General features: G+C 55.3%; 2 protein-coding genes across 2 annotated transcripts in view; one reads left to right on the forward strand and one right to left on the reverse strand.

Moving 5' to 3' along the window:
* The window catches only part of VPS8 (VPS8 subunit of CORVET complex), a 72,593-nt gene extending 67,716 nt beyond the window's left edge, over positions 1-4,877 (forward strand). The window contains exons 44-45 of the mRNA XM_071566916.1: positions 2,921-3,001; positions 4,297-4,877. Coding sequence (XP_071423017.1) covers positions 2,921-3,001; positions 4,297-4,443 — 228 coding nt within the window. The 3' untranslated portion in view covers positions 4,444-4,877. The remainder of the gene's footprint in view (positions 1-2,920; positions 3,002-4,296) is intronic.
* A 941-nt stretch (positions 4,878-5,818) lies between these two features.
* On the reverse strand, positions 5,819-27,456 carry C11H3orf70 (chromosome 11 C3orf70 homolog). The gene is made up of 2 exons (XM_071566918.1): positions 27,136-27,456; positions 5,819-9,284 (listed from the first exon to the last, which is right to left on the reverse strand). The coding sequence occupies exons 1-2, from the start codon at positions 27,308-27,310 to the stop codon at positions 8,728-8,730; spliced, it is 732 nt and encodes a 243-aa protein (XP_071423019.1). The 5' UTR covers positions 27,311-27,456; the 3' UTR covers positions 5,819-8,727.
* Positions 27,457-27,468: the final 12 nt, after the last annotated feature.

A 27,468-nucleotide genomic window follows, 5' to 3' on the forward strand; every position in this document is an offset into this window, starting at 1 on the left:
GTCCCTCTGCTGAGCCCGGGGGGCTGGCCATGGGGCAGCCGGTCCCTCTGCTGAGCCCGGGGGGCTGGCCATGGGGCAGCCGGTCCCTCTGCTGAGCCCGGGGGGCTGGCCATGGGGCAGCCGGTCCCTCTGCTGAGCCCGGGGGGCTGGCCATGGGGCAGGGCTGAGTTCGGGGGACTGGCCATGGGGCAGCAGGTCCCTCTGCCGTGGTTCGGGGCTGTACCGGGGCAGGGCTGCCCGTGAGTGTGGCTGTCCCCGCGGCAGGGCCGTGGCTGTCCGGGTGGCACTGCAGTGGCTCCGCAGAGGCTGCCGCAGCAGTAGCACCGCTCGCTGCTCCCTCGGGGCTGTCCTGAGCGTTCCCCGAGACTCATTAACAGTTCGGGAATGTCAGTGCCATTCCAGTGAGTTTGGGTCAGAGCTGCCTCTGTCTGGGTGATTGCTGCAGGTTCCTGCGAGTCCATGAGGACAGCAGAAGAGAAGTAGATTTCCTTACCTTAACATTAGTTGGCTCAGCTTTCAATAAAACACTGAGTTTGGGTACCTGTTTGTGAGGCTGGTTGAGCTGCAGTGAGAGTGCCCAGCTGCAGGGGAGAGGGCAGGGCATGGGCTTCGTGTCCACTGCCCCTGGGCTCTGTAAATGGGGGTCTGCCTTTGTTCCTAGGAATCCCAAAGCCTTCCCAGGACTTCTGGCTGCCTCTCCCCATGCTGGGGGGCAGCCCCTGGGGCACTGTGGTGCTCTGAAGCTTTAACTGATGCAGCAGTATCTTTGTGTGGATGGAACTTGTGCTGAGGAGCAGCTCTGGGGTGGGTCTCTTGTGTGACTGCAGACAGTGCCTCTGCTCAAACTGCTGTGATGTGCTTTGCTTAGGATGGGGTTTGTAGCCGTTAAAGATAATTGCAGGCTTGGGAGGGCTGTGTGGCGACTCCCAGAGGGGGTGGAATACGTGCAAGCAAAAACTCTGCAACTGAGATGAGCATTAGTGGTGGGATCCTGGAGAGCTGGGGAATGAGCCTTTCTCCTTGGCCCAGATCCTCAGGGGATCACTTTTCTCTGGGGTTCTTTGTCTAGTCTGAGGTCTTTCCAAAGGGATGTTGGGATTTGGCTGGAAGTGGCTTGGGAGGTGCCAAGGGCTTTGTCCTGCTTAGACACTGGAGCTGCTGGCCCTGAGGCAGGGGCTGTGCTCTGGGGTGAGCCCAGCGCCTTCCACCGACACCACAGAGCCTCCTGGAGGGAAGTGTGCCTTTAGTGACGGGGAGGAAGGAAAAGGCCTGACAGCAGTGGTTTCCATGACAACAGAAAGAATTGCCTGCAATATTTCAGCTCATCAGCCTGGGAACAGCCTGATTGATAGTTACACACGTGTGGTAGGGAGAGTGCAGGAGAGGGGAGCCAATTATGTTGCATTTTCCTTGGCCTTGAGTGCCTGTGGCCACAGCAACTGTGGAGGGCAGGTTTTCCTTGCTTTTTGCTCTTTCCAGGTGAGGATGTCCTGTGAGGCCCTGGGAAGTGCCAGTGACACCCCAGCTTTGGTACCTGCCCCTCAGTGTCCCCAGCTCCAGGATCTGTGCCGTGTGGACAGCGAATGGGCCATCTGGCTCCTTGACTGGCAACCAGCAAATAGTGGTTTGCACTAGAGGGAGCATCTTGGGGGGGAAGGAGTGAGTGTGTGTGGCTCATGCTTCCAGCACAAGGGATCTGCACTTGAGACATTCCTCATTCCCAGATTGATGGTCAAAGGCAAGATGCATGTGGCTTCAGGGCAGTCATGGACCTATCCAGGCTTCAGGAATCCTGTGGTGGGCTCGGTGCACCTTCCACTGCCAAAGAGAGTTTAAAGTCAATGCAGTTTCAGTCAGTCCCCACTGGTAGGACTCTGTAGCATTTTGGGTTAATAGCCCTTGGGAAATGTATTTTGGGGAAAATATTTGCATGTTCCCTTAAAAATAGCTCCCTGGAGACAACAGATGCCAGCCTGCTGCTCATGAGGGAGGCTGTTCCCCTGGCTCCTGTTGTGGTTTCTTGATGATGCTTTTCCTTTGCAGTATGAGCAGAAACATTCAAAATAGAAACACAGTGGTGTGATAAATGGAACAAACCTATAAGAGTCTGTGATGCTTTGTCATCTCTCTGTGGGATAAGTAAACTGTGCCGTTTACAGCAGTCTGAGTGTGCAGCCCTGCTTGTCTCAGTGCTTGGTTCAGCTGTGGGCCCTCTCTCTGCAGCTCTGTAGCTGCCCCTCACTGCTGGGGGACACTCAGCCTTGTCCCCCTGGCTGGGCAGTGCCACCCTGGCTGTTGTGGTCAGTCCCAGGGGACGTGGCTGCCACTGCTGTGTGACTCACACCTTCCCACCCATTTCCCAGCTTTCAGTCTGTAACATCCCACTGGGGGGAAGAAGGCTCCTTAGGATCCCATTAGCTGTTCCCAGTCCCTGGCACAGTCACGTTCCTGTACCTGCCAGGCACAGCCTGTGCCCCGAGGCTGTGTGGGGCTGAGCAGGGCTGGGCAGATGAGGCAGGACTGGGGAGCTGGTGCTGCTGCCCAGAGAGGAGCCCTGGAGAGGCTGCTCATCGACACAGACCCATTGCTTCTCTTCCCAGCTGGCTCAGGGAGGCAGATTCCCCATCCCTTCTTTCCTTCCCCCAAGGGTACGTCAATACTGTCAGTCTGTGCCATCACAGACAGCCCAGCAATAAGTCATGGTGGGTGTAGAGCTGTATCTGTCCTTTGTGGCACAACAGGACTGTCTTCTTCAACCCTGAGGAGCACACAGTGGCTTGAAGCCAAGGGGAAGATGGCTCAAAAGGCCTCCCAGACAGGCTGGGGACCAGCTGCTCCAGGCCTAGGAGTGATTTCTGTGTATGGGAACTCAATACCTTGCTGTGTGTGGTTTCTGTAACCTTCTCACTCTCTTTGTTAGACGAGTTCAGAGTCTCTGTTGGATCCTCAGCAAATCCAGGCTTTTGACCAGCTCTGCCGACTGAACCGCGGAACCTCCCGGGTACGTACCCGCCGTTTTCCCCGGGTTTAGGCTGGTGCCAGGCACTGTGCACATGGCCAAGCCAGACATCAGTGCTGGCAGTGAGGGCTCTGGCTTTTCTCTTGGGTCTGGGCTAGTGCTGGCACTTGGCTGTGCACAGAGCTGGCTGTGGCACATCCTGAGGCAGCCACGCTGGGGAATTCGTGGGCAGGGAAACCATGGGAATGCCACTGGCTGTGGGGCTGGGCCTGACAGTGTCCGTGGGGTGAGGCTTCTCAGATCCTTTTTAGGTTTCTAACTAACCTCCCCTCCAGACACTGTGATTCCCACGGTCACTTGGAATGCTCCCTGCTCCTGGCCTCATGTTGTCCCGGGGACAGCACAACTTCCTCTGTCCCTGACATTTCCCTTGTGCCTCCTGCCTGTTTTGGCTGTAGTTGTTGCCACTTTCAGCTCTTCCTGGGCTTGATTTTCAATTATGTGACTTTAAATCAACCTAAAGACCCCTGAGGAGTTGTTCAGTTCAGGGCTGGTGTCTCACAGGTTGCTCTGTAGGGCCCTTCCATAGTCCCCATGCCCTCTGCTTTACATAGTTAAGATTCCCCTGGTTGCTGCAGGGACAGAGTGATGCCCAGCCCTGTGTCCCTGTGTGGGCATTCCGGGGTGCAGGAACAGGGTGACCCCAGCCCTGTGTCCCTGTGTGGGCATTCCGGGGTGCAGGAACAGGGTGACCCCAGCCCTGTGTCCCTGTGTCCCTGTGTGGGCGTTCCAGGGTGCAGGAACAGGGTGACCCCAGCCCTCTGTCCCTGTGTCCCTGTGTGGGCATTCCGGGGTGCAGGAACAGGGTGACCCCAGCCCTGTGTCCCTGTGTCGGCGTTCCAGGGTGCAGGAGGGTGACCCCAGCCCTCTGTCTCTGTGTCCCTGTGTGGGCATTCTGGGGTGCAGGAACAGGGTGACCCCAGCCCTGTGTCCCTGTGCTCCCTGTGTGGGCGTTCCAGGGTGCAGGAGGGTGACCCCAGCCCTGTGTCCCTGTGCTCCCTGTGTGGGCATTCCGGGGTGCAGGAACAGGGTGACCCCAGCCCTCTGTCTCTGTGTCCCTGTGTGGGTGTTCCAGGGTGCAGGAACAGGGTGACCCCAGCCCTCTGTCCCTGTGTCCCTGTGTGGGCGTTCCAGGGTGCAGGAGGGTGACCCCAGCCCTCTGTCCCTGTGTCCCTGTGTGGGCATTCCGGGATGCAGGAACAGGGTGACCCCAGCCCTGTGTCCCTGTGTGGGCGTTCCGGGGTGCAGGAGGGTGACTCCATGGCCTTTCCCTGCAGTTGGCTCTGCTGACGGAACTGGCGCGCGGCGGTGACAGGCACGGGCTGCTCAGCAGTTCCCACGGGGACAGCAGTGCCTCCAGCAGCGTCTTCCAGAACGAGACCTTCCAGCTGCACCTGACGCCCCCTCCGCTGGCCGAGGACTAGCGCTCCTGCCTTGCTGTGCTCAGCTCCTGCTCCGGGAATCCTTTCCATGGCTCCACGGGACTTTCTGCCCCATCACCTTTTCCGGGACCTTCTGGGCTGATCCTGCTGGGTTGTAGCTGGGGGATCTCCCTGCTCTGCTGCTGCCTCTCCCTCGGCCGAGGGGCACAGCTGGGCTGGAACTGCGGGGCAGGCCTGGTGTGCCACGGCACGGCTGGGGCTCAGCGGGAGCTCTGCCAGAGAACCGAGGGAGGAGCCTGTGCTGTGTCCAGGGCCCGGCCTGGTGCTGTGCTGGGCCATAGCTGAGCTCTGTGTCTGACAGCAGCTGTTTTGGCAAGGTCTGGCCCCTGTGTGAGGGCACAGAACAGGCAGTGAGCAAACTGACCTGTGCATGGGGTGTCCCACCTACCGACCCATTAAAAAGGCCCTTGGGTGAAGGTCTCTGCGTGACTTCTGCACATGGGGATGGGTGGGAGGACTGCTAGTGAGAGAGATGCATCTTATCCTCTCTCACCTCACTGTACCTGATGTTGAGGGGGGGTGTGTGTAACAAGGTGCCTCTGGCCCTTGGGGGCTGCAAGGGGCAGGTGTGATGGGTGCTGATGGTCACCGAGGTTTGTCACTCTGAGCTCAGCCAGTTGTTCTGTAACACTGAACTGGGCCGTGTCCCTTCCCAGCAGCACCTTTAGCACTCTGCTGTCACTGCTGCAGCCGAGTGTTGGGGGGTTTCTGAGCTGTCACTGCTGGCCTGTCGTTCACACTCCTCTTCCCCCTGCTCACTTTGTCACTGGCACTTGGGTGTTTGGGGTACCACATGCTCAGGGTCCCAGCTGCTCCGGGAGCACAGCACTGGGTGGGTGTTGTCCCTGCACACAGAACTCTGCTGGCTGATCCATGCAGAGCTCACGTGGAATGGCAGGAATATGGGAAGAGGGAAGCACCAGGTGGTGTGCAGAGCTCAGCTGGCCAGGAGCAGTGCCCCTTGTGTTCACCTCCTTCCCATGAACCTTGAGAACTGCATGCTGGTGCCCACACTGGTGTTCCCAACCTGCAGCCAGCCTGGGCACAGGTGAGTCAGGGAGCCACAGCAGCTGAGTCCAGGCCAGACATCAGCTGGGGTGGCTCTTGTCCCCTCTGTCCTTTTCCCTGGCTGGGGCAGCTCCTTCCAGGTGAGTCAGGGCAGGGCCCTGGGGTAGCCCACCAGCCCCAGTACTTACCAGGTGTGCTGCACCTGGTTATTGCCTTCCTCTGCCTGGCTCTGGGTGTGTGTCAGGTGCCCCCACTGAAGCCACGAGCGACCCTTCCTGTGCTGGCAATGTGGAATGTTTTGTTCCCGTGTGGAAAGCTGTGGGGTAGTCAGGACAAGCAGGAGGCTGGTTGTTCAGTATTTTATTTGAGATACACACACCTCTCCCGGGCAGGGTGGAGCAGCCAGCCCAGGGCATGGGCCTGGCCCCACCACTGTTTGTGCAAAGGAAGGGAAGAGCTTCCCAGCTGGGGCTGTGACGGAGCACAGGGAGGACCTGCTGCCCCAACACCCCCTGCAGCAGCACTTCCCAACTGGGGCTGTGATGAGCACAGGGAGAAGCTGCTGCCCCAACACCCCCTGCAGCAGCACTTCCCAACTGGGGCTGTGATGAGCACAGGGAGAAGCTGCTGCCCCAACACCCCCTGCAGCAGCACTTCCCAACTGGGGCTGTGACGGAGCACAGGGAGGACCTGCTGCCCCAACACCCCCTGCAGCAGCACTTCCCAACTGGGGCTGTGATGAGCACAGGGAGAAGCTGCTGCCCCAACACCCCCTGCAGCAGCACTTCCCAACTGGGGCTGTGATGAGCACAGGGAGAAGCTGCTGCCCCAACACCCCCTGCAGCAGCACTTCCCAACTGGGGCTGTGATGAGCACAGGGAGAAGCTGCTGCCCCAACACCCCCTGCAGCAGCCCTGGCCCACCCCAGGCACCCCCGCTGGCGTTTTCCAGGAACAACAGGAGGAAGAGGCAGCTTATTGTGCTTAAGACATCTGAACAAATCCTGGGTAGGAGACACTCACAACTTGTGAATATTGCTAATTACTTACAGTTAAGAAAGGGTGGATCCTGGCAGGGCCCACAGGACCTGGCACTGAGCCTCAGCCATCGCCACCCGGAGGCTCAGGGTGCCCACGGTGGGGCCGTGGCTCCTGCTTGCCCGCAAACAAGGTGAGCTCGTGCCAGGGCAGGGCGTCCTGCTGGCCCACTCTGTGCTTGGTGCCCACAGCGAGAGCCAGCAAGGAGCTCCCTGCCTTTGGGAAAGACCCCACCAGCCCCTGGGGTGGGGGCTGCTGCCAGCCCACGCTTTCCCCCGGGGAAGGAGAAGCCACTCCAGGGGAAGGAAGAGCCTTTCCCTTTCTGTGAGGAAAGCTCAAGCATGAGAGTGAGCTTGTCCAGCTCTCCACTCAGATTACAATTGAAAGGTTAAATATGAATAAATGCTGTAGGTTTATACATGTTTCCTTCTACCTATGGAATGTGTCTGAATGGTCCAAAGACACCCAAACATTGTTAGAAACCTTTGTTAGCCAAGAAAGACAACTCTGCCCTTAAAAAAAAAATAAATCTTATTTAGTTTCACTACGGCTTTTGTTTAAATGCCCTCAGAAAACCAGTGTTTTCAGGTGCCATGTGAGAATATGTCTGTTCATGCAATGGCCCGAGTTCCTCGTTTCACAAGCATTGCACTTTTTTATGTAAGTCATCAAAACTATAAAACCTATTATTTTTGTTTGAAAGTGTTAGTCTAAAAAGTACAGCATTACTTTATATCCACCCATGGAAACTCCTAGACACGTATGTGCACAGACACACACTGCTGCCTAAACATCTTCTAAAGATACTGATTACAAAGTGTATAAAATTGGGAATACATTGTCAGGATACAGTGAGAAATGAGCCATCCTCTACCACGGACTATAATCTAGGATCAATCACTAACTGTACACCTTTATACAGCCTTAGATTCATCAGGGACTTCTGAAACACAACCAGAACTCCACCAAGGACAGCAGTAATGCTGCAGGAATGCAGGTGTTACTGGCCCCAGCTCAGCTGAGCCCACAGAAATCTCAGAGTGACACTTGTTTCCTTCAAGCAGGGCTGAAACAAACCTCCTGTGAGGCAGCTTGTGCTACCAGCTGTGAGGAGTCCCTGCTCCAACCCTGCTCCTGCACCAGGAGTGAAGGAGCAGGAGCCAAAGCCTCCTCTCTGCTGGAACGACCTTGGGCTGTATTTTAGCGAGCACATACTCATGGGCACCTCCACACTGTCCCCAAGCTCTGCCAACACAGTGGTGTGGCTGAAAAGATCCTGGTGGTTTGAACTTTGTTATTCTTCAGGCAAAGGCAGGCCCTGAGGCCATTTGGTCCTGAGTGTCTGGCACCAAACAGCCCGGGAGGAGCAGCAGGAAGAGCCGAGGGCCTGCTGTGTGTGCTCAGAGGTAGTCACTTCCTTCCCCTGCCTGGGACGCCCCAGTCTAGTGTGGTATTGGTTAGACAGCCCTGCTCCACCCCTGCCTGCTCCCCCTCCAGCAGCCACATCCCCCTCCCCAGATCCAGGCAGAGAAGAGGGACCAGCTGGATCCAGGCCCTGATCCCCCTGCAGAGCGAGCGCTGCCTTCCCAGGAGATCGCAGGGCCTGGCCTGCCCCGGCAGCCGCTCCGTGCATAGCCTGGAGAAAAGTTGGAGGCACTTTGTGCGTTCTCTTGCCTGCCATCCCAACCTGCTGGGCGTGAGGTGCTGCCAGCCTGGGAGCAGGGCCACAGCAGCACTGGAGCAGGGGCTGGACAAGGTGCAGGGACAGGAGGAGCCCCTGCCATTCCTGCCACCCCTCCTGTAGCTGTTTGAGAAAGTAAGGGCGACGTGGTTTGCTGCCCCAGGAGAGCACCCTGTGCTCTGAGGGCACACTGCCAACATCCCTACGGGGGAAACACCTCGAGTGGCACATCCTCGTGGGAGAAGTGGTGTGTGGGGTAACCCAGACCGAGAAAAGGGGCTATTTCTGCTATAAAAGTCTTAAGATTCGTCACTACCTTACGTTCAGACGAGGGAGAGCTGATCAGGCTGAGAACGTGTTAGAGTTTCTCAGGCTGCTGCTAGTTCACCATATGTAAGTCCTGTGACCGCACTCCCAGGAGGAATCTGAAATATCAAGTGCACTGGAAAAAGGGGATTGTCAGAAAAAACAGAAAATAGAAATACTACAAAAGCAACATTACTGAGTGGGAACTGGACTGAGCCGCCGCCGCCCGTGGGGTCACACAGTGGTTTCTATAGTCTCGATCACCTCCATCTCGCACTGCGAGGGCGACAGGAGCGGGCACTCGTCCGGCTCCCAGCTGCTATCCGGGCTGTAATCCTCCTCCGAGCTCAGCTCCGCCACCCCCTCCGTGTCCTCGTCACACGACTCCACGTAGTGCACCCCCACGGCGTTGATGCCGGAGTCCTCGGAGCTGGAGGGGGACGAGCAGTGCTCGGGTTTTGGTGTGTCGCTCTCCCTGGGGATGAAGGCGTGGCGGGCGGAGCCCTCCTCGGGCCGGGCCCGGGTCGTGGGGGGCGGCGGCTGCCGCTGCACGTAGCACATCTTGCCGTTGATGCACTTGACGCGGTAGTTGTCGATGAACAGGTCGGCGATGGAGCAGAGCTGGGGCGAGGCCGGAGGCAGCGGCGGCTGCAGCGCGGGCGCGACCTTGAGGAAGTGCTCGGTGAGGGACACGGAGATCTGGATGCTGTTGGGCTGCTCGCGGGGCCGCGCCGGGATCTCGGTGCTGGGCAGCTGCTCCACCGGCGTCATGGGCTGGTACACGTATTTACCTGCGGGAGGCAGAGCGGCAGCACTTCAGCTCTGTGGGGTGGGGCCCTTGGCCCTCAGGAACCACCAGGCAGCAGCTGCTGCGTTCAGTGCCCTCCGGGTGTTCGTCCCCTCCTGGCACGGATCCTCTGACACCAGGTGACCTCCCACAGCCCAGCCCTGCCCCTCCCTCAAGGCCATCACTAACTCCACAAAATTCACTCCAGGGGCACAACTCCATAGCCAAGAGGTGGGACAGAGGCCAAGGCAGCCCACACCCCTTTCTAGGAGAAAGAAAACCGACAAGATGCTCAGAGGCTTTTTTTCTCTCGACTGAGCAGAGCATTTCTATGTTACATCTTTGTTACAATGATCAAAATTTTATTATACTATTATTATTCCAATAAGTCTCCCTGCACGTGTTTCCATGTTCTTTTTTTCCCTGGGGTCTAAATCGTGTTTTTCTGTATTATAAACCAGAGATCATACATGACTGCAATTACAATTTTAAGGCAGAAAATAAGGGCACTTCCAGGCTACAGAAATGCTTTTGGCATCCTGATTATCTGGTTAAGTAGTAAGAAAATAGGATTATGTTGGTTCTATTGAGCAGAACAAAGTGTGAACTGAACATCGTTAGTAAAAGAAATAAATAAGAGAGCAGAAAATTGGGACTATGTTAGGAAAAACTGAGAAACCCGAGGCTATGCCTAAGACTGTAAAATGCTGCATTTTATTTGCATGAAGCCTCTGAAAGATTCATGTCTCCCCAGGGGCTCATCCGCTGGGAAAGCACGAATTTCCAGGCACCGTGTGAGTGCTGGGGCTGTGGGAGATTTTGCTGCACTCTTTGCAAAGGCTTTGCCCGAGCAGCAGATGCTGCCCAAGGGCTGTTTGTGCGACCCGGACGGGGGCAGCTCCTGCATCGGGGAACGCTGGGCTGGGATCGGCCACTGCTGCTGTGCCCAGAATTGCCCACTGCTTTGGAAAGCACAGAATGGCCTGGATTGGGAGTGACCACAAAGATCACCGAGCTCCAACTCCTTGCCACGGGCAGGGACACCTCCCACTAGACCACCTCGCACTGAGCCCCAAGGAGGGGCTCGCTCCCCCTGCCATTCCCCTCTGTAGGAAAGAAACCCCGCTCTGCTCAGTCTGGGGATCCCTGCGAGCCTCGGGAGGAGCTGAGACAGCGCTGGCACCGCGAGGGCTGCGCGATGCTCCGGCTGTGCCCGGCTCTGCCAGGCCCACGCACAGGCTGCGCTCTGCCAGCGCGGCGGGGACGTCACCGGGGAACCTCGGGAAGGCTTTTCCCTCCCTGCTGTGCTGCTGGAAGGAAAACGACTCGTGTGCAAGTCGGCCGGGACTCCCCAGCCCAGCGCCCAGGGCCGGGGAGAGGAGCGGGCAGGCAGATCGGAGCATCCCGCGGTGCGGGAGCGGCTGCGGGGTCGGCAGTGCCCGGGACAGGCTCCGAGGAGCGAGCACCGGGAATGCCGGGCAGGAAAACCCACCCGTGCGCCTGGGGAGAGAGCAGGCAGAGCAGCGAGCCGGCGGGAATGGGGAGGAACAGCTTGGGAACAAGGTCTGAGCAGCTCCCCTGGAATTCCTCAACAAATGCCTTCTCCCTGCGATCTGTGGAGCGGTGATTGTTAACAGAGCAGCGGGAAAAGCTCAGGGACAGCAAACCAAGCTTTTCCCCCGCCTGCTTACAACCGGATGACAGAAAATACAAAGCCATCCTCTCCCCCTGCCCTCCTTTCATTGTGCCGTGGCGTGGTTCCCACACTCGCTGTGGCTCAGCAGGGCAGAGCTCTGTGCCCCTCAGACCAGCAGCCCCGGCTTGGGCAGCCGTCCAGTGATGGGCTCTCCCGGGTGCTCCTCAGACCCTGCTGACAGCACTTCCCTGGGAAGCTCCTGCCCCTCGCAGCCGCAGAGCCCACGGCTCCCTGCCATCCGCTGCTTCCCAGAAACCCTGCTGGGAAATTCATGAACGTTCCACGTGCCCTGCCTTGCAGAGCCCCCCAGCTGATATTGCTGTGCTGCTGGCTGGGACAGTGTCTGATAAATTCAGCTCAGGGAAACCAGAGTGCAGCCTGCCCTTGCCTCAAACCACAATGCTTTATTTATCCATAGATCCCGAGTGCTTCTGTGTGGACTCCTATCCCGTTCCACTGACAGCCAGATACTGGAGAAAAACATTTCCCCAAGTCAGTTTTGTGCCACCTCTATTTGAAGCATCCAAGGTAGGCCCTGGTAAAAGGTTTTAACAGAGTCAAGAAAAACGTTACCTGCACAACAGGACTTTATTTCTTCACTTCAAACAGCCCCAAGTGCTGGCAGGAGGCTGGGGGATGTTGGGAGAAGGCAGTGGATTTAAGCCAAGGAAGCTTACAGCATGGACATGGAATGGTGAAGCAAAGCTTCAGCAGTTCCACTGTTGTTGCTGTTTGTTTTTCCCCTTTTGGGAAAAGAGGAGAGGAGGTGGCAGGGGCAGCTGAGCATTGAGGGAGCTCAGCGGGTCGTTCTCTGCTGTCACAGAACTGCCCTGCTGGCTCTAATTGCAGGGCAGGAGCAGAGGATTCAGAGCCTGACTGTGTCACCTCACAGAGACTGAAATGCTTTCCTCACGTTCCAAGGACAAGCTCTGCCAGGGATTTGGCCAACAGAAAACAAAGAGGATTTAATACATGAACTGATTTGACCATTTCTTTAGAATTCTGGTACAAGTTTGTCAAGTTTCAGCTGGTTTTAGGGGCAAGTTTGTTTGTCCTAGACACATTAAACTAGTTGTAAAGATGCCCAGGTGCTTAGAGCTGGGGCTGTCAGCCTGGATCACAGACAGAGCTGTGCTCACAGCCTCGGTTACCACGGCTCACCCCACATACTGCACGGAAACGCAGCAGCTGGGATGCAGCCTATGAAAAATATATGCAGAAATTTAAAAATAAGATCACCCCCTGCCCCTGCAGCTTGCAGGATTGCCAGGCATGAATTTTGCATAGAAAACGATCCCAGAATTCAAGCCCCAAGTTCTCTTACAATCCATCTCAATCTGATCACACACCCGTGGCAACCAACAGCAGTATTTTTGCTGACTGGGAACAGCTGGCAGCAGTCTGTGATAACACAGTGTTTGGAGCACCTATTCTGCTCCACCCCATTTAGTGTGCTAGCACGGGATTCATTGCCTATTTATTCCAACCAAGTGGGCTGGAGAGCTCTGTGCCTGTGCTGATGGATGCTCCTGAGGTGACAGTGCTGTGCACAGGCACGGGTGCCACACCATCACTGCTTGGTTGGGGTCACTCCCCAGTGCTGCCCACGCTGCAGGCAGGGAAGGAAAACACTGTGCCTGTCAAACACATGTCCAAAAATCCAATTTCCAGTCCTGTGGAAAGCAATTTGCTGCACTGGCAGAAGTTTGGGAAGTTCTCAAGCTGCTGTGAAGAAGCCTCACAGTCCTGCCTCTGCAGTTCCATCGCCGTGGCAAAAGGGCTCGGGGGAGACAAGAGCCTGTTCCAACCCTGGGAACAGCAACTATGAAATTGAGCTCTGCCAAATGAGTGTCATGGGAAGTTCCAGTTGTCCATGACAGCCACAGTGAGATGATGAAATGAGAGACCCCAGGAGCAGGTCTGCAGGGTACACTGAACCCTTTGTGCCCCCAGAGCTGCCCCAAGACCTCATTTGAAGGTGCTCTGCCCTCGCAGGGACTTCTCCATCCACAGTGCACCTCCTGTCTGACCCATGGCAGTGACAGCAGCTTGTGCATGACCAGAAAGGGCTGATTGTCTCTCCATTTCTTCCTCCTTCAGCTGCCCCTTGTGCCAGCCCACAAACCAACCCCCCGGGGGCCTGGCACGCACCAAAGCCGATGCTCAGCTGCAGAACAACTATTCCAACGTGTCCAAGGAAGGGCTGGGCAGTGCTCATCTCCCTGCTGCTCTGTGCACAGCAACACGAGTTCCACTGCCAAATGGGATGGATGCTGTTCCCCCAAGCCTTGGCTCTGTGCCCCCAGGGAGCCTGCCAGCAGGGCAGGGGCCAGCAGGGCAGGGGCCAGCAGGGCAGGGGCCAGCAGGGAAGGGGCCAGCAGGGCAGGGAGCTCGAGCATCACCTGCACATCTCCAGCAAACTCAGGCAACCGGGAACACTTTTTATGTTTGTGGCATTGATAACCAGAACTATGTGGCTGACTGATTGGAAGCTGTATCATAGAGCTTCCTGCTTCCAAAAACCCAAATCAGGCCTTGAGAAGCAAGCCCTGAGGTCCCTTCTCTCTGATCCTCTGCTAATTGGGCAGTCTGTGTGCATCCTCACCAAACAGACACAGCAGCAATTTCCGGGGCTAATACAAAATAACTTAACCATGAAATAAGCAGAGGTGCTGCTGGAAGATTTTCTTCTCCACTTCCCTCCGTCCCAGCATTCTGGTTTCCCTCTGACACTCATTAATGTGCTTGGCATATTGAAAAAACATAAATCCATCTTTCAGGAGAGAGGTTGGTCATAAACTCTGACGCTTTACCCTCTCAAAGTGTTACCTTGGACGACCTCGCCCTCATAAATAACAACCTGAGTTGCACTGCACTTCAGAAAACAGAGAGCTGTGGCTCTGACAGTCAGCAATACGTACCATGGGTATCTCTTCACATGCAAGGCACTTAGACATCTATTAACTGAAACAGAAAAGCTTTTTTTCATATGTATTCTTCCCCCTGCAGCTGTTTGAACAAATATTTCTCCAGCCTCCCATCTGCCAGCTCATGTATCTCCAAAAATCAGCAAGGTTAACGAAGACCTGCTAATTGCACTCTATTGAATGTGACCTGGCTCAGCTTAGGAACTGCTGCCACGTGGGCTGAGCTCTTGTGGTGGAAGTCCAGAGTGAGGTGGGTGGCAGGAGAGCTGGCTCTGATCCCAGGGAATCTCTCCATGCCTCTGACTGTGCTGTATCCTCCAGGGAGGCTGAAGCTGGGACCCCAAGGCTGAGGAAGGCCCCCCTAAGGTGTGTGAGGGGTGTGTGCTCTCAGCTCCCATGGCTCAAGAGCAGGCAACTGTTCCTGGGCTGCTGGTGACTTGGTGCTGCTTGAACCTGCACCTGTGGAACAGCAGAGGGATCCTCTGCTGTGAAGTCCAATGGAATTCTCACTCCAGCTGTGCCAAACCTTCCTGTTGCCACACACAACCTGCCAAGATCATCAGCTCACACAGGAGGGGAATTGGTCCCACCACGAAGGACATAACAAATGCTAATTAAATACCAGGTAGCTCTGAAGCAGGGAAGGCAAAGCAAGCATTGCTGATGCCTGTGTGAGAGGAGGCAGCACTGCCCTGCAGGGGCTCTACACCATCCAGAGAGAGCTCCCTGCACAGCTGCTCTGGGTGTGGGAACCCCGGGCAGCAGCTGCTCCAGCACTGGCGTTTGTCACAGCGAGAGATGGACAACTCCCAAGCACTCTTCCAGTGGCACTTCTTCCTTACCTCATGCGTGTGGCAGGACAGTCAAGTCTGGTTGTTTGGGAAGATGCACAGTGACTGAGAAAGCTGGTCTGGCAGGAGGTGACAGCTCTGGGCTGGAGTGGTGCCCTGCTGCCTGTGTTGGCACAGCAGCCCAAGGACTGTCACACCCACTGAGTTCCAGGGTCCCCAAGGCAGTGAGGGGCACAGATTTGCCAGCCCAGCCCACAGCTGGTCTGTGCAGGGGAAGGAACCAGGTATGGCTTCACCATGGACAAGGCAGAGCCTCGAGGCAGGTGGGGGTTTCCTCCTTCACAGGCCCAAGCAAAGCTCACTGCCCTCACCTGGGGGTGTTTACTGAGGGGCACTGCGCCCCTCAGCCTGCTGGAGGTGCCCACCATGGCTGCTGCTCAGAGGGGCTCAGGGGGGCACCATTCCTGCTGCTCAGAGGGGCTCAGTGAAGTTCCATTCCTTGGGAAGGTGCTGGCTCCACATCATTCCTGCTGCTCAGGGGGGCTCATGGAGCACATTCCTTGGGAAGGTGCTGGCTCACCCATTCCTGCTGCTCAGGGGGGCTCATGGAGCACATTCCATGGGGAGGTGCTGGCTCACCCATTCCTGCCGCTCAGAGGGGCTCATGGAGCACATTCCATGGGGAGGTGCTGGCTCACCCATTCCTGCTGCTCAGAGGGGCTCATGGAGCACATTCCATGGGGAGGTGCTGGCTCACCCATTCCTGCTGCTCAGAGGGGCTCATGGAGCACATTCCATGGGGAGGTGCTGGCTCACCCATTCCTGCTGCTCAGAGGGGCTCATGGAGCACATTCCATGGGGAGGTGCTGGCTCACCCATTCCTGCTGCTCAGAGGGGCTCATGGAGCACATTCCATGGGGAGGTGCTGGCTCACCCATTCCTGCTGCTCAGGGGGGCTCACGGAGCACATTCCATGGGGAGGTGCTGGCTCACCCATTCCTGCTGCTCAGGGGGGCTCATGGAGCACATTCCACGGGGAGGTGCTGGCTCACCCATTCCTGCTGCTCAGGGGGGCTCACGGAGCACATTCCATGGCAAGGTGCTGGCTGGAGCCCCTCTGGGGCTGCTGCCTCCCACCCCACTGGCTGCAGCAGCAAACAAACCCTCTGGCCTTCCCCCTCCTCTCTCCAGTTCCATGCACAGCTTGGAACAACAAACCTTTCAAACAAACATTGCTCTGCCATAAATATTCACCAAGGCCTCTCACAGCTTCGAACTGCATTTTGCTTAGAGCACAGTAATAGCTTTTCCAGAGGGGCGAGAACAAATGGAAGGAGAAACCCAGAGCACATTTACAGATGGCACATGGGAAAACCCCCACTGCTAACCCAGTTTCCCTTCCTTTGTATTGTATGGAATACCCATCATGTCATATCCAGCAAAACACCATGGACTATGTGGTGAATGTGAGGTGTGGAATGAGCCACCAGTGGAAATGGAAAACATTCCAGGACACTGAGGCACTGCCAGACTCACAGTACGAGCTCAAGTAGAACTGAACTGAGCTGTTGGTGGTTATAATGAGGCATAACTGAAATGCTTGTCAGTGCTGAAGGTGCCTCACAGATAAAGATGTGCAACACCTCAGTGCAAGTCATATTTTCACCCTGCGCTTCATCCAACTTCAAAAAGCACTGAAATTGCTCAAACGAATTTGTAGTGCAGGGAATGCAGACAGAGCATCCCACACACCTGCAGGACTCCTGGCAAAGCAGGAAGGCCCAGCAAGGGATCACAGAAGAGACTCCAAGGACACAGACCAACACTGCCAAGGAACAGCAGGAAAAGCAGCTCCACAGCAGGACCTGGGCAGGGTGAGGTGCAGCAGGAAGGGGCAGCAGGCTCTGAGCCCAGAGAGGTGTCCCTGCAAACAGCACCTCCATCAGAGCACTTGGTGAATCCATCCCCTTCCCAGCCCCATCCAGGCACAGGGAAGAACCAGCCCAGCTGTGTTCCTGCAGCGATTCCCCCTGGAGCGAGGTGTTCCCTCGCTGCTGCACAGCCACAGACAGCTCTGCCAGCCCCTCACTTGATGCTTTTCACAGCAAACCAAGACAAGGGAAAAATATCAGGAAGTTTTTCTTCATCAAATATGTATTTTAATGCCCTTTTGTCTTGATCTGTTTTAAATACAAAAAGGATCATGACAGCACATGCTGTGAGCTGTCTAAGCCTTTCGGGGGTTTCTGTGCACATCAACTTAAGAGCAGGTAACGCAAAATGCAAACAGACCCCGGAGCTTCCTCCATCATCCCTGCTCTTTCCTCTCATTGCTTACATGGATTTACTGGACTTAAACAAAAAGCAGCCCTGAAGGCTTGAGGGATGTTTCACGCAGCCATAAACCCTCTTAAAGGGCCACACTTGCTCACTAACCCCCACATGGGACAGAATATCCCCCAAGGCAGCAGGAGCAGCAGCACACACCACGTGCTGTCCTGGAGCAGCCCCTTCCCTCCAGTACCTGCAGAAATGGCACACACTCCACAGGTCCTGCTAACCCAGCCCCACACTGGGTCCCAAGGACACTGGCACGTGGAAGTGCAGGCATGGGAAGCGTGGCACAGCCTTGGACACCTCCACCAGCACAGCAGCAAAGTGCTGTCCATGCCAACCTGAGCTCTGAACCCCAGGAGGTTCCCCTTCCAGCATCCCAAAGGGCAGAGCAGCCCCTCTCTGCACATTCCCCTGAGGAGTTTTAGCCCCCAAGTTACACTGGATATTTTTAAAAATCAGTAGAGAAAATAGCACAAAATGGCTTAGTGCTAAATATTTATTCTACAACCCCATCCCTGTGCACCATCTGCTCAGGCTGCAGCATCCCATGGTTTCCATGCAGCCAGCCAGTGTGCTGGTATGGCAACAGAGAGGACAAGCACAGCTCAGTGTCCAACTACCCACAACACCGTGGCATTGCCTGGAAATCACAGGCACTGGAGAGACAAGACACAGTTTGTCTTCCAGGTGTGCAGTGTGTGCTGCAGCGGCCACCCTGAGCCTCTGCATTTGATGGAATGGTTTTCTGGGAATCCTCAAATAAGCAGAACCCCTCCCCAGGTCCTTGAAAGAAAACCCTCTCCAAAGACCTGCACTCTGCACCCCCAGGGGACAGCCTGGGGCAGGAGGTTGGGTTTGCAGCTCAGGACAGACACATCTGTGTGGCCACAGCCTGGTTTCCTGGGGGCTGGCAGGAGAAACAATGGCACGTGGGATGTGCTGTGCCTGTGCTGCTCCCTCCCCGTGGCCAGAGCACAGGGTCTGCTGCTGACACATCCTCTGTGGGCTGCCCCACCCCAGGGTGAGCCTCAGGCTGCACAAACACCACCCTCACCTTCACTGCTGGGAACAGTGTCCTTGTTACCAGCACAGGCCACTCTTTACACCCTTGTGCCACTGCTGGTTCCTGATGGGCACATCTCCATGCCCACTTCATCCAAACCCATCCTCCTCTTTTGGTCACAAGCCTCTGCAGAACCCAGTTCTGGAGAATTTAAAGGACTGCTCTCCCTGATCATGCCCCAAAGAGGTCACCACGTGGAGCTGGTGTGGGCAGGTGTGGGCAGCAGCCCTTCCCTGGAGGGCTGTGGGGTCCAGCAGTGCCCTGCATGAGCCCAGGGACCACTGGAGGAGGAGGAGGAGGAGGAGGAGGAGGGGTGGGGGCCTGGCCATCGTGTCCCACAGTGCCACTGTGGGGAAGTGACTCTGGACAGCACAGGTAGGAGCACACACAGCACTCACTGCTTTACTTTTGAGTGTAAGATATGTAAGAGGTTTTAAGGAGCAAAAAGCTGAATTGGGGGGAAAAAGGCACAGAAAGGCCAATCCAAGGTAGCACAATTACTGTCTATTTATACAACTGCTGTGAAGCCACAATTCATTGTGTATTATTGATAACTGCAGCATAATGTACTGAAGGTTTGCAGGGTGTTTCACAGAATGCAAGATATTCAGATTAAAAATGAGCCCATGTGCAAGAACACCATATTTTTGCATTGTCCAGGGTTGAAATCAGTCTTGTAATTAATTGTATGAAGTGTGATGCTTTCTCTCACAGCTAACTGTTAGAAAGTAAAATTAGCAAAACACAACCCAAGTCCTGCTGTCAGGTCAGGTCAGGTGTGAGCCCAGGGGCCTGATCCCTTCTGACAGTGGCAGGGTGAGCATCGTCCTCAGTGTCACACCCAGAGAGCCAAGAGCCCACGGGACTGGCTGGAGAATGGTCCCTGTGTCACAGGGAGGAGAAGCAAAGCAGAAGGTGAGTGCTGCCCTGCCCCAGCTGCAGGAGCTGATCAGGGCACCCTGGCACAGCCTCTCACCAGGGACAAGTGGCACTTGGAGGGAGTGCAAACACCTGGAGTGGGCTGAGGATGAGAAAAGCACTGGAATGCACCCAGCCCAGGCAGCAGGGAGCGTGGCACAGCCAAGCACCCTCCTGGAGCAGCTGCAGGTGAGCTCCATCACGGGGAGCAGGGACAGGGACAGGCACAGAGCTGCTCTGCTGGCACAGCAGGGACACCCTCAGGGCTGGGGGCACGAACACAACCACACAAGCAGCTTCCAGAGCAGACCTGTGGGCTCTGCAGCTCTACAGCCACCACTGAGAATGAGAATACAAATGCATGCTCTTGTGGAAATTGTTTTACAACGTGGGTTATGTACAAATTCCAACTCTTATGTGTGGGTATGTTAAAAACAAGGCCCAGTTGCCAAGGAATCAGATTTTACTTGCCCAGTAGGTTTTTGATTTCCATCTATGTGAATATGCTTTACTATTGGCAAAAACATCTCCAAATTGCACCAACTGCACTTCTTGAGTTCTGTGATCAGTCACTGCATAAAAATTGATTAGTGGAAGAGTCAAAGCACTTATGAAAACATACTCTGTATCTTGTGGGCAGATAAATTCACTGAAGTGCTGGAGGAAAAACCACAACACACTAAGCCAGAGTCACTTTATATGCAGAGACAGAGAGATGCTCTACCTGAATCCAATCTGCTGTCAACCAGCTTTCCCATTAGTGTGAGCCTGTGCCATCCATCAGCAGCTGAGCCCACACTGTCCCAGCCATCCTTCTGCAACATCTTACACTGGTTGTGAGTAAAGCATTTGCTGTTTATCCTTCACAGAGACACAAAGCCCTAGTAGAGCCTTATCAATGTGCAGAACTGAGTTCCCAAGGCTGGCAGTGAGTCATGGAGTGCATGTGGTTAAATGCAGAGCCATTACATAAGAACAGCCCAAGATGCCCATTCTGTGCCAGCCCGGCTCTGCTGGGGGCACCAACACAAACACGTGTTTGTGAGGAGCACACAGGTGCTGCCAGGAAATTGGAGGGGCTGTGCCAGGCACACCTCCTGGGTACCAGTGCCAGCCCTGCAGAGCTGCGGGATGGAGGCCATGGAGGTGACAATCCTGTGGCTCAGCCTCAGGGGACAATGCAAGGGGATGACCATGGGCTGCCGTTTTGGCACATCCACCAACAACCAGAAGGATAATGTGTTAGCAGCACTTTGCACTGGGCACTGGGGTAGGCAGGCTGCAGTCAGGCTGGCAAACAGATTTGCCCACCTGCAGAGTCCAGGAAGGAAGCCACACACTCCCCACAGGCACTGTGCTCCATCCAGATTTTATCTTGGAGCTGTTCCCCTGCAGTGAGAAAAGTGCTACAGCCCTCCAGCAGCAGGAACCTCTCAGAGGAACAGAGGCCCAGCCCTCCCTGGGAAGGGTTCAGGACACCCTGAACTCCCAGACAGGACCGCAGGTTCATGAACTTCTTCAGAAGTACTTGCTTCTGGGAAGAAACAGCCACAGCCTTGTCCTTTCAGGCTTTAACAGAAACAGTTCAAGCAGAAGAGGAAGGTGTGTCAGTCATCTGGCACTCTCAGAGGCCACAGACCACTGAGTTTTGGGCAAGCAGATGTAATTCTTTGTGAGCCATTCCCCTCAGACGGACAGACAGATGATTAAACACCTGTCACAGTCATGCAGGTCACAGTCATGCAGGACAGGCTGGGGCTGGCAGGAAGTGTTTGGTACACAGCCCCTTTTTGTCAGGACTTTCACAGAAAGAAGAGCAGTGGTTTCTATTCAGTCCTGTATGAGCCATACAGAAGTTGGTCCTACAAAATGCACTCAGCAAGTAGCCTGAATTCAGGGATTTTCCTGTTAAGGGGTATCAGGGGCTTTGTTAATAATAACAGAACATGCATGTCTCTAAACACTCCAGTATGGATTTCAAAATGAATGCCAGCAGGTTCTTCCTGAGGCACTGACGTTCCCACAGAGTAAGATGAATTGACACGTGTGGGTTCTCTCTCCGAGACACAGCATTGGTAGCACATCCATACTGTCATTTCTGGATTACAACTAAACTAGAGGAACACAACCCCATCCAGGTCCAGAATGGTGCACACATAAAAACTGGCAGGAAGTGTTTTCCCTTAGAGTAACACTTCAGAATACATTAAGCTGACATTCCTTCCTTGGCTGGGTGCAGGTTCGGGAAGCGCAGCTGGAACATCACAGCTCTTCAAAATACAGGTGAAGAGAAGATCTTGCACAGCCACAGGCAACCAATCCTCATTAGAAGTCTTTTCCTATTACAAGCTGAAAAATGCACCTTCCTGCAGCCCCTGCCTGGTGCTCAGCACAATGCCTGGCTGTGCACAGACATTCCATCGGGATAGACGGACTCCAGCGGGATGGATGTTCAAATCATTTCCACAGCCAAGCAGTGAGAACACACCTATTTCTCCCAGGATTTGTGACAATCCTCCCTCCAGGGTGAGCTGCATTTTCCAGGAATCCCCAGCCTCAGAGTTCCCAGCTCCAGTGCTCCATTCCTGTTTGAGTCTTCCACAAAGAAAAACATGAGCTGCTCCAACTATCAGCCTCAGAATTTCAAACTCGGGCATGTTAGAGCTCCCTTTCCCTGTTTATCCAACAAGTCAACCATCAGGGTGTAGTTTTGCCCTGTGGAACAGCTCTGGTGGAAACTGAAGCTGCCAACAACACTGCCAGGCTGGCACCTTGCAGTGAGCTCTGTGCACAACCCCTTCCACAGACAGGGACACACCGGGAGCTCTGCTGCCCCTGTGCCCCCTCCTGCCTGTGCCCACCAGTTCTGCAGCCACCAAAAACCAGCAGGAACCCCCCCTGGGACCAAAGCAAGGCTCTGCAGTATCTGCTGTGCTGCACAGCACCCCAGGGCTGATTTCAGGATGCCTCCTCAGCACTGGAGCTGCTGCTCTAACAGGGAGGGATCAACAATAGCTGGCTGCAGGCAGGCACAGCTCCTCCTTATACCCCCAGCTCTGTCCTGATGCTCCTAAATACCTCTCACAACCATCTCAGCTCACTTACCCGTGGTCTGCCACAGGAATGAAGGGTGCCTTGCTGATTCCCTGCTCGCAGTTCCCACAGGCAGGTTGGGTCTGAATAATTACATGGCCTTCAGAGATTGTCAGAGCCCCTGCTGATGGCTCCTGTCACTGGGGAGTGGGGAGAGACACCTTGGAAATGCTGCCTGAGTGCACAGAGCCACTGCTCTGCTGCTCCCTCACTGCCTGGCAGAGGAAATCTCTGCACCTGGGCCAGGGGTGTCCCTGCAGAGAGCAGGGAGGAGCTGCCCTGTGACACCACCACAGCATTCTCTCTGGAAGAGGTTTCATCAAGGATGGCCCTGACATTGAGCTTTCCCCAGCTCTGTGGGCCAGAAAACAAATGTTTTCATTTTAAAATGTTAAAAAAGAAAACCAGTGGTATTTCAAGCAGCAAAGCATGTGAGCAGCAGTGTCTGCTGGGAGCACACCCAGGTGCAGTGACTGTGCTCATCCCTCCCTCCCTGGCCATGGAGCATCACCCCCCCTGCCCAGCACACAGCTGGGACCATGAGACCCACCCAGGATGGGCTGTGCCCCTCGGGTGCCCTCACACACTGTGAGGGAGCTGTGCAGGTCTGAGAGCCCAGAGAAACCCTGGGCTCCCTGTTCAGAGGGCAGGAGAACAACAAATGGAAATATTCTGTGGTTCAGCACCCCCTGAATGTTTCCTGGCCCAATGCAGAGAGCTCCTTCTCCCAAACCCACCCAGAACCAGGTGTCCTTTGGGCTGTGCCACCCATCACACAAGCCCATTTCCTCCTCTTGGCTGAGGAATGACAATTCCCTGGGTCTCTTGCCAGGCTTGCCTGACCTCCTGCCAGGTCTGGCTCCAAACTCTGGCTTGACAGTGCCATAACTCCGTGGTGACACCAGGGAGCAGGAAGCTAATTCAGGACACACCTGCCAGTGCTCCCCCTCCACTGAGCAAAACACAAGGGTGGCAGAGCAGGTGTGGGTTTTAAAGCCTTTATTGCCACCACAATCTTTTGCCATGCTCGATCCTGGCAATTGTGTTTCCTTCCCAGACACCCAGTGGAGACCTCACAGCTTCCCCCTCCTCAGTTTGTTTTCTTGTAAATGGTCCAAACAGTCAAACCTTGTAAAAGTGGTGGAACCAAAATTTATTTGCTGCATTTACTTTTCAATGTGAGATATGCAAGAGGCTTAAGGAGCAAAAGGCTTGGGGTTTTTGGTGCTGAATCGGGGTGGGGGGAAGCACAGAAAGCCTAATACAAGGTAGCACAATTATTGTCTATTGATACAAGTGCTGTGGAGCCACGATTCATCATGTGTTATTGATAATTGCAGCATAATGTACCGAGGGGTTTGCAGGGTTTCTAACAGAAGGCAGGATTACAAATGAACTCAGCTGCAGAAGAATACTCTGCTTTTGCATTGGCCAGGGATGAAACCAGTCTTGTAACTGTACCAAGTGTGATGCTTTCTCTCACAGCTAATTCTTAGGAAGTAAAATTAGCAAAACACAGCCCAAGGGCTGCTGTCAGGTCAGGACAGGTGTGAGCCCAGGGACCTGATCCCTCCTGACAGCAGCAGGTCCCACCTCACAGCACCGGCGCAAAGCGGAGCCGCAGCAGAAACCCCGAGGTGAGGGAAGGCAGGCTGGCACCTCGCTGCCTTCCTGCCTCTGGCAGGTTTTCTCTGCCTCTGGAAAAAGTAGATCTCAGTAATTTACGGCTCTCAGCCTGCATCTAATACAGCAACCCCCCCGCCCAGGCTGTGAGAGGGCAGGGAAGGCAGGACTGCCACCCTGGCAAGGGGGATGCACACGGTGACAGACCGCGGGGGCACCGCGAGCAGGAGGAAGGTGTGACGGGACACACACAGGGGCTGAAGGCAAAATACCTCTTGGGCCCACGTCTTCTTCCCTGTAGGGAAGAGAACTCCAAAGGCTGGAGCCCTCCTCCTGCTTGCCCACGGAGGCAGGAGCCGGTGGGAGCACAGAGAGCAGCACAAGGGAGGGTGCTCAGCCAGCCACTGCCGTGGGTACGAGGTGTGCCCTGCCCTGCCCTCCCCGGTGCCCACAGAGCCTGCAGCTCGGGGGACACCCACAGCACCCACCCAGCCCATGCCACCCTCCCAAGCACACCTGCCCTGCACAGGTCTCATCCACCTCCATAGGTAGGTTGTACCTGGGCTCAGAGCCCCCCGGGCTCCGCAGCACGGGAAGGAACCACCTCACGGGGAAACTGCTCCCTACTGAGACCGACGCAAAGTGAAAACGACCCGAAATAAACTCCGGGCTTAGACACAGAAATCATATAGGCATCCAGGGCAGCTGAGGTTCTCCCAGCTGACTGGATACACCGAGCAGCCTCTGATCTCTCCTGCCAGCTATTATTGCCATTTCACGGACAGAGAACCATGGGAGGCAAAGAGAGTGCCTGGAGTACTGCTCCCTTCTGAGCACGCCAGCAAAAACAGCTTTGGGGAATTCAGACTGGGTTTGTCTCAATTATTCCTTCCATAGCCAAGTGGCTCTGAACGACTAAATTGCCTCTGTCGCTGAAGTAAGCAGATGTGATCCTGAATACACATGAGGAGACAACCTCCTCATCATGGCATGGGGAGCTTTGGTAATTTCTCAGTGTAAGTGCACTTTAACAGAGCTGACATTGTCCAGGACCTTGGCCACTGATGGAAAATAATACTTCAAAGGCCCTTTTAATTGATGTAGAGCTTCCTGTACCCCAATACAGCTCTTAGGAGTCACAGCAAAGCACTTCCAAGAACCTGCTGAGGATTCCCAAGTCAGCATTACAGCACTGTGTTTATGGAAGATAACTCCCAACACTGTTTAATTACATCTCTGACCTCTGTACAATTTCCTATTATAGACCTCATTCTTACCCCTTTTAAGTCCAACTCAACTCATTCCAGAGGAGCGGGACACAAAGAGATCCTTAGCTCTGAAATTTGCATTAGGAAATGAGGGGCAAGAGTGGAGCGCTTCTCCCCGGCTTCAGAAGATTGAACAAGGCAATGAAGTGTGTGCCTTCCTTCATTTCAAATCTCAGGTTCACAGGACAGAGGTCTCTCAAAGTTTCTTTTGCCATAAAGGAGGAATTAAGTCTGTACTTCTTCGAAAAGCTGTAACTATTTTTAAACCTTAAGACTGCCACAGAGAAGGTAAGGGTTGGATGTGATCTCACGTGGTCCTTTCAAGAGGGAAGCAGCTCCCTGTAATGCCTGGAGACACCAGTTCAGCCCTCCTTGAAGGCCTTCAAGGACCACCACTTCTCACCTTCTCCAGTACTCTGCTCCCCTACTTCATTTGTCTTCCTACAGTGTTTTCTAGTGTCCAAACCTAAACTCTCCTTGGTTACCTGCCAAGGCTGTGCAGAGGAGGACCAGAACACACTTTCCTTTGCAAGGCTCCCTAACACTTTGCAAAGCTCCCCTACCCTCCCTCCCTCCCTTGGTGTTTTACAGCCCAAACCTCTTTCCTTTTGCACACCCTTGTAAAGCATATTTTCTAAGCTGATCTCTGCCATCTCCCACAGAACCTCCCCAGTTCTCCTACAGCTCCATAAAGTGCCCTGCTCAAAGCTCAGCCCATCAGCCTGGTTTGCTCATCACTGAGCTGAAGAGACTAATTAAATTGTGCACTTGCCACGCTGCTGGTAATGCATCCCCAGGCTCTGGGTTTCACTTTCCCCCTCCCAGGCCTCCTGGTGCTCACACACAGCCAGTGTGTGACCCATCCTAATCCCAGATCCTGCTCCACAGTGTCACTGCTCCAGGTGTTCCCAGCTCCATGGTTGAGTTACCACCCCAGGACCATGCCCAGCTGACTTTGGGTACCATCTCCAGTTTAAAAGCACCATTTTGAGCTCTGATCCTGCTCCAGTGTGCTCACAAGCTCACATATCTTCATGGTGGTCACAAATAACTGAGACCAGGGAAATTTTGGGAAGGAAGAGTATATCTAGGTCGTAACTTGAGGCCCTTTGTGTCATCGATGAAATGCCAGCGAGACATCTCTGTCCCTGTGCAGCAGGTGACTGTGGCACCTCCTCACACAGCCAGTTGTGCCACACAGTCCTCAGGGCACAGACAGAAAACACCCATTGTTCTGAACTGATGTCAAATGAACCCCACAGCAAGACAAAATCCCCAGGATGTCTGTCTAATTCAAATAGAAGCTTGCATCCAAATAAAAGGTGGCTTTTAGGGTAGGTCCCCCCCATGAAACAAAATTTGCTAAAAGTGCATGTGAAGGGTAATCCACGTAGCAGATTAAATTACAAGGAGAGATGGCAATGGATTTGAAAGGAGAATGGGATATCAGGAGTCCAGGGACACCTCCATCAGCATCAAGCAACCCTCACACAAGGGTCCAGCATTACCCCTGACCATCCAGGCTTTAAAATCTCCTGAACACAACACGACCCAAGCACGCGGCTCCATCACCATTTCCTGACCTCGCATCAACACGCTGCTGGGAAAGCTGCTCTTCAAGGCTCGAAGTGATCAATTATTCATCAAACTATGTTTGGACATCCACAGTTCAATCCCAGCCTCCATGATTAGGCACATCAGGATCTTGAATACAGATATTAAAGCAGTCGGGTGCCTTTACACCAGAGTTGGATCAACACTGGATTTTGAAACTATCTGCTATATATAGCCATAAGCGGTTCCCTCTCTACTCGGGGGGTTCACGGCTGTGAAAAGGAAACCATTGTAAGGGAGGATGCAGCAGCTGGTGCGAAGGACAGCGGTGCCCGGCAGCAGGCAGTGCCACTGCCCACTCTCCGGCGCCTCCCGGTGCGAGGGGCGCGGGCACCCCGGGGACCCTCGGGCAGCAGCGCCGGGGCGGGGGTCCCGCTGCGGCGGCCGCGGCAAGGACAGCTCCGGCAGCGGGACGGGACGGGACGGGCCAGGGCGGGACGGGCGCTGGGAGCGCGCGGGGACCCACAGGACATTGGGGACATTGGGGCCCGGCGCCCCCCGCCCGCTCCGCGCCCCCTCACTCACAGTGGCACCATCCCAGGTGGCAGCACCAGTGCAGGCGGAAGCAGCGGCCGTGGCTGTGCGTGGCGCAGAGCGAGAGCCCGTCGCAGGGCTGGAAGTCGGGTCTGCCCGCGCAGCTGCGGGCGAGCGCCTGAGCCTCGTCCAGCTTCTCGCTCTTGGCCGCCGCCGCCCCGCTCATGGCGCCGCCGCTCCGCCCGCAGCCCCCGCGCCGCAGCGGCCAGAGGAGGAGGAGGAGGAGGAGGCTGAAGAGGAGGAGGAGGAGAAGGAGGAGGAGAAGGCGCCGAGCCGCAGCGGGGACCGCCCGCCCGCCCAGCGCCGCGGGGGCAGCGCCGCGGG

The sequence above is a fragment of the Pithys albifrons genome, chromosome 11 (genome assembly GCF_047495875.1).
Source record: "Pithys albifrons albifrons isolate INPA30051 chromosome 11, PitAlb_v1, whole genome shotgun sequence".
NCBI classification, from domain to species: domain Eukaryota; kingdom Metazoa; phylum Chordata; class Aves; order Passeriformes; family Thamnophilidae; genus Pithys; species Pithys albifrons.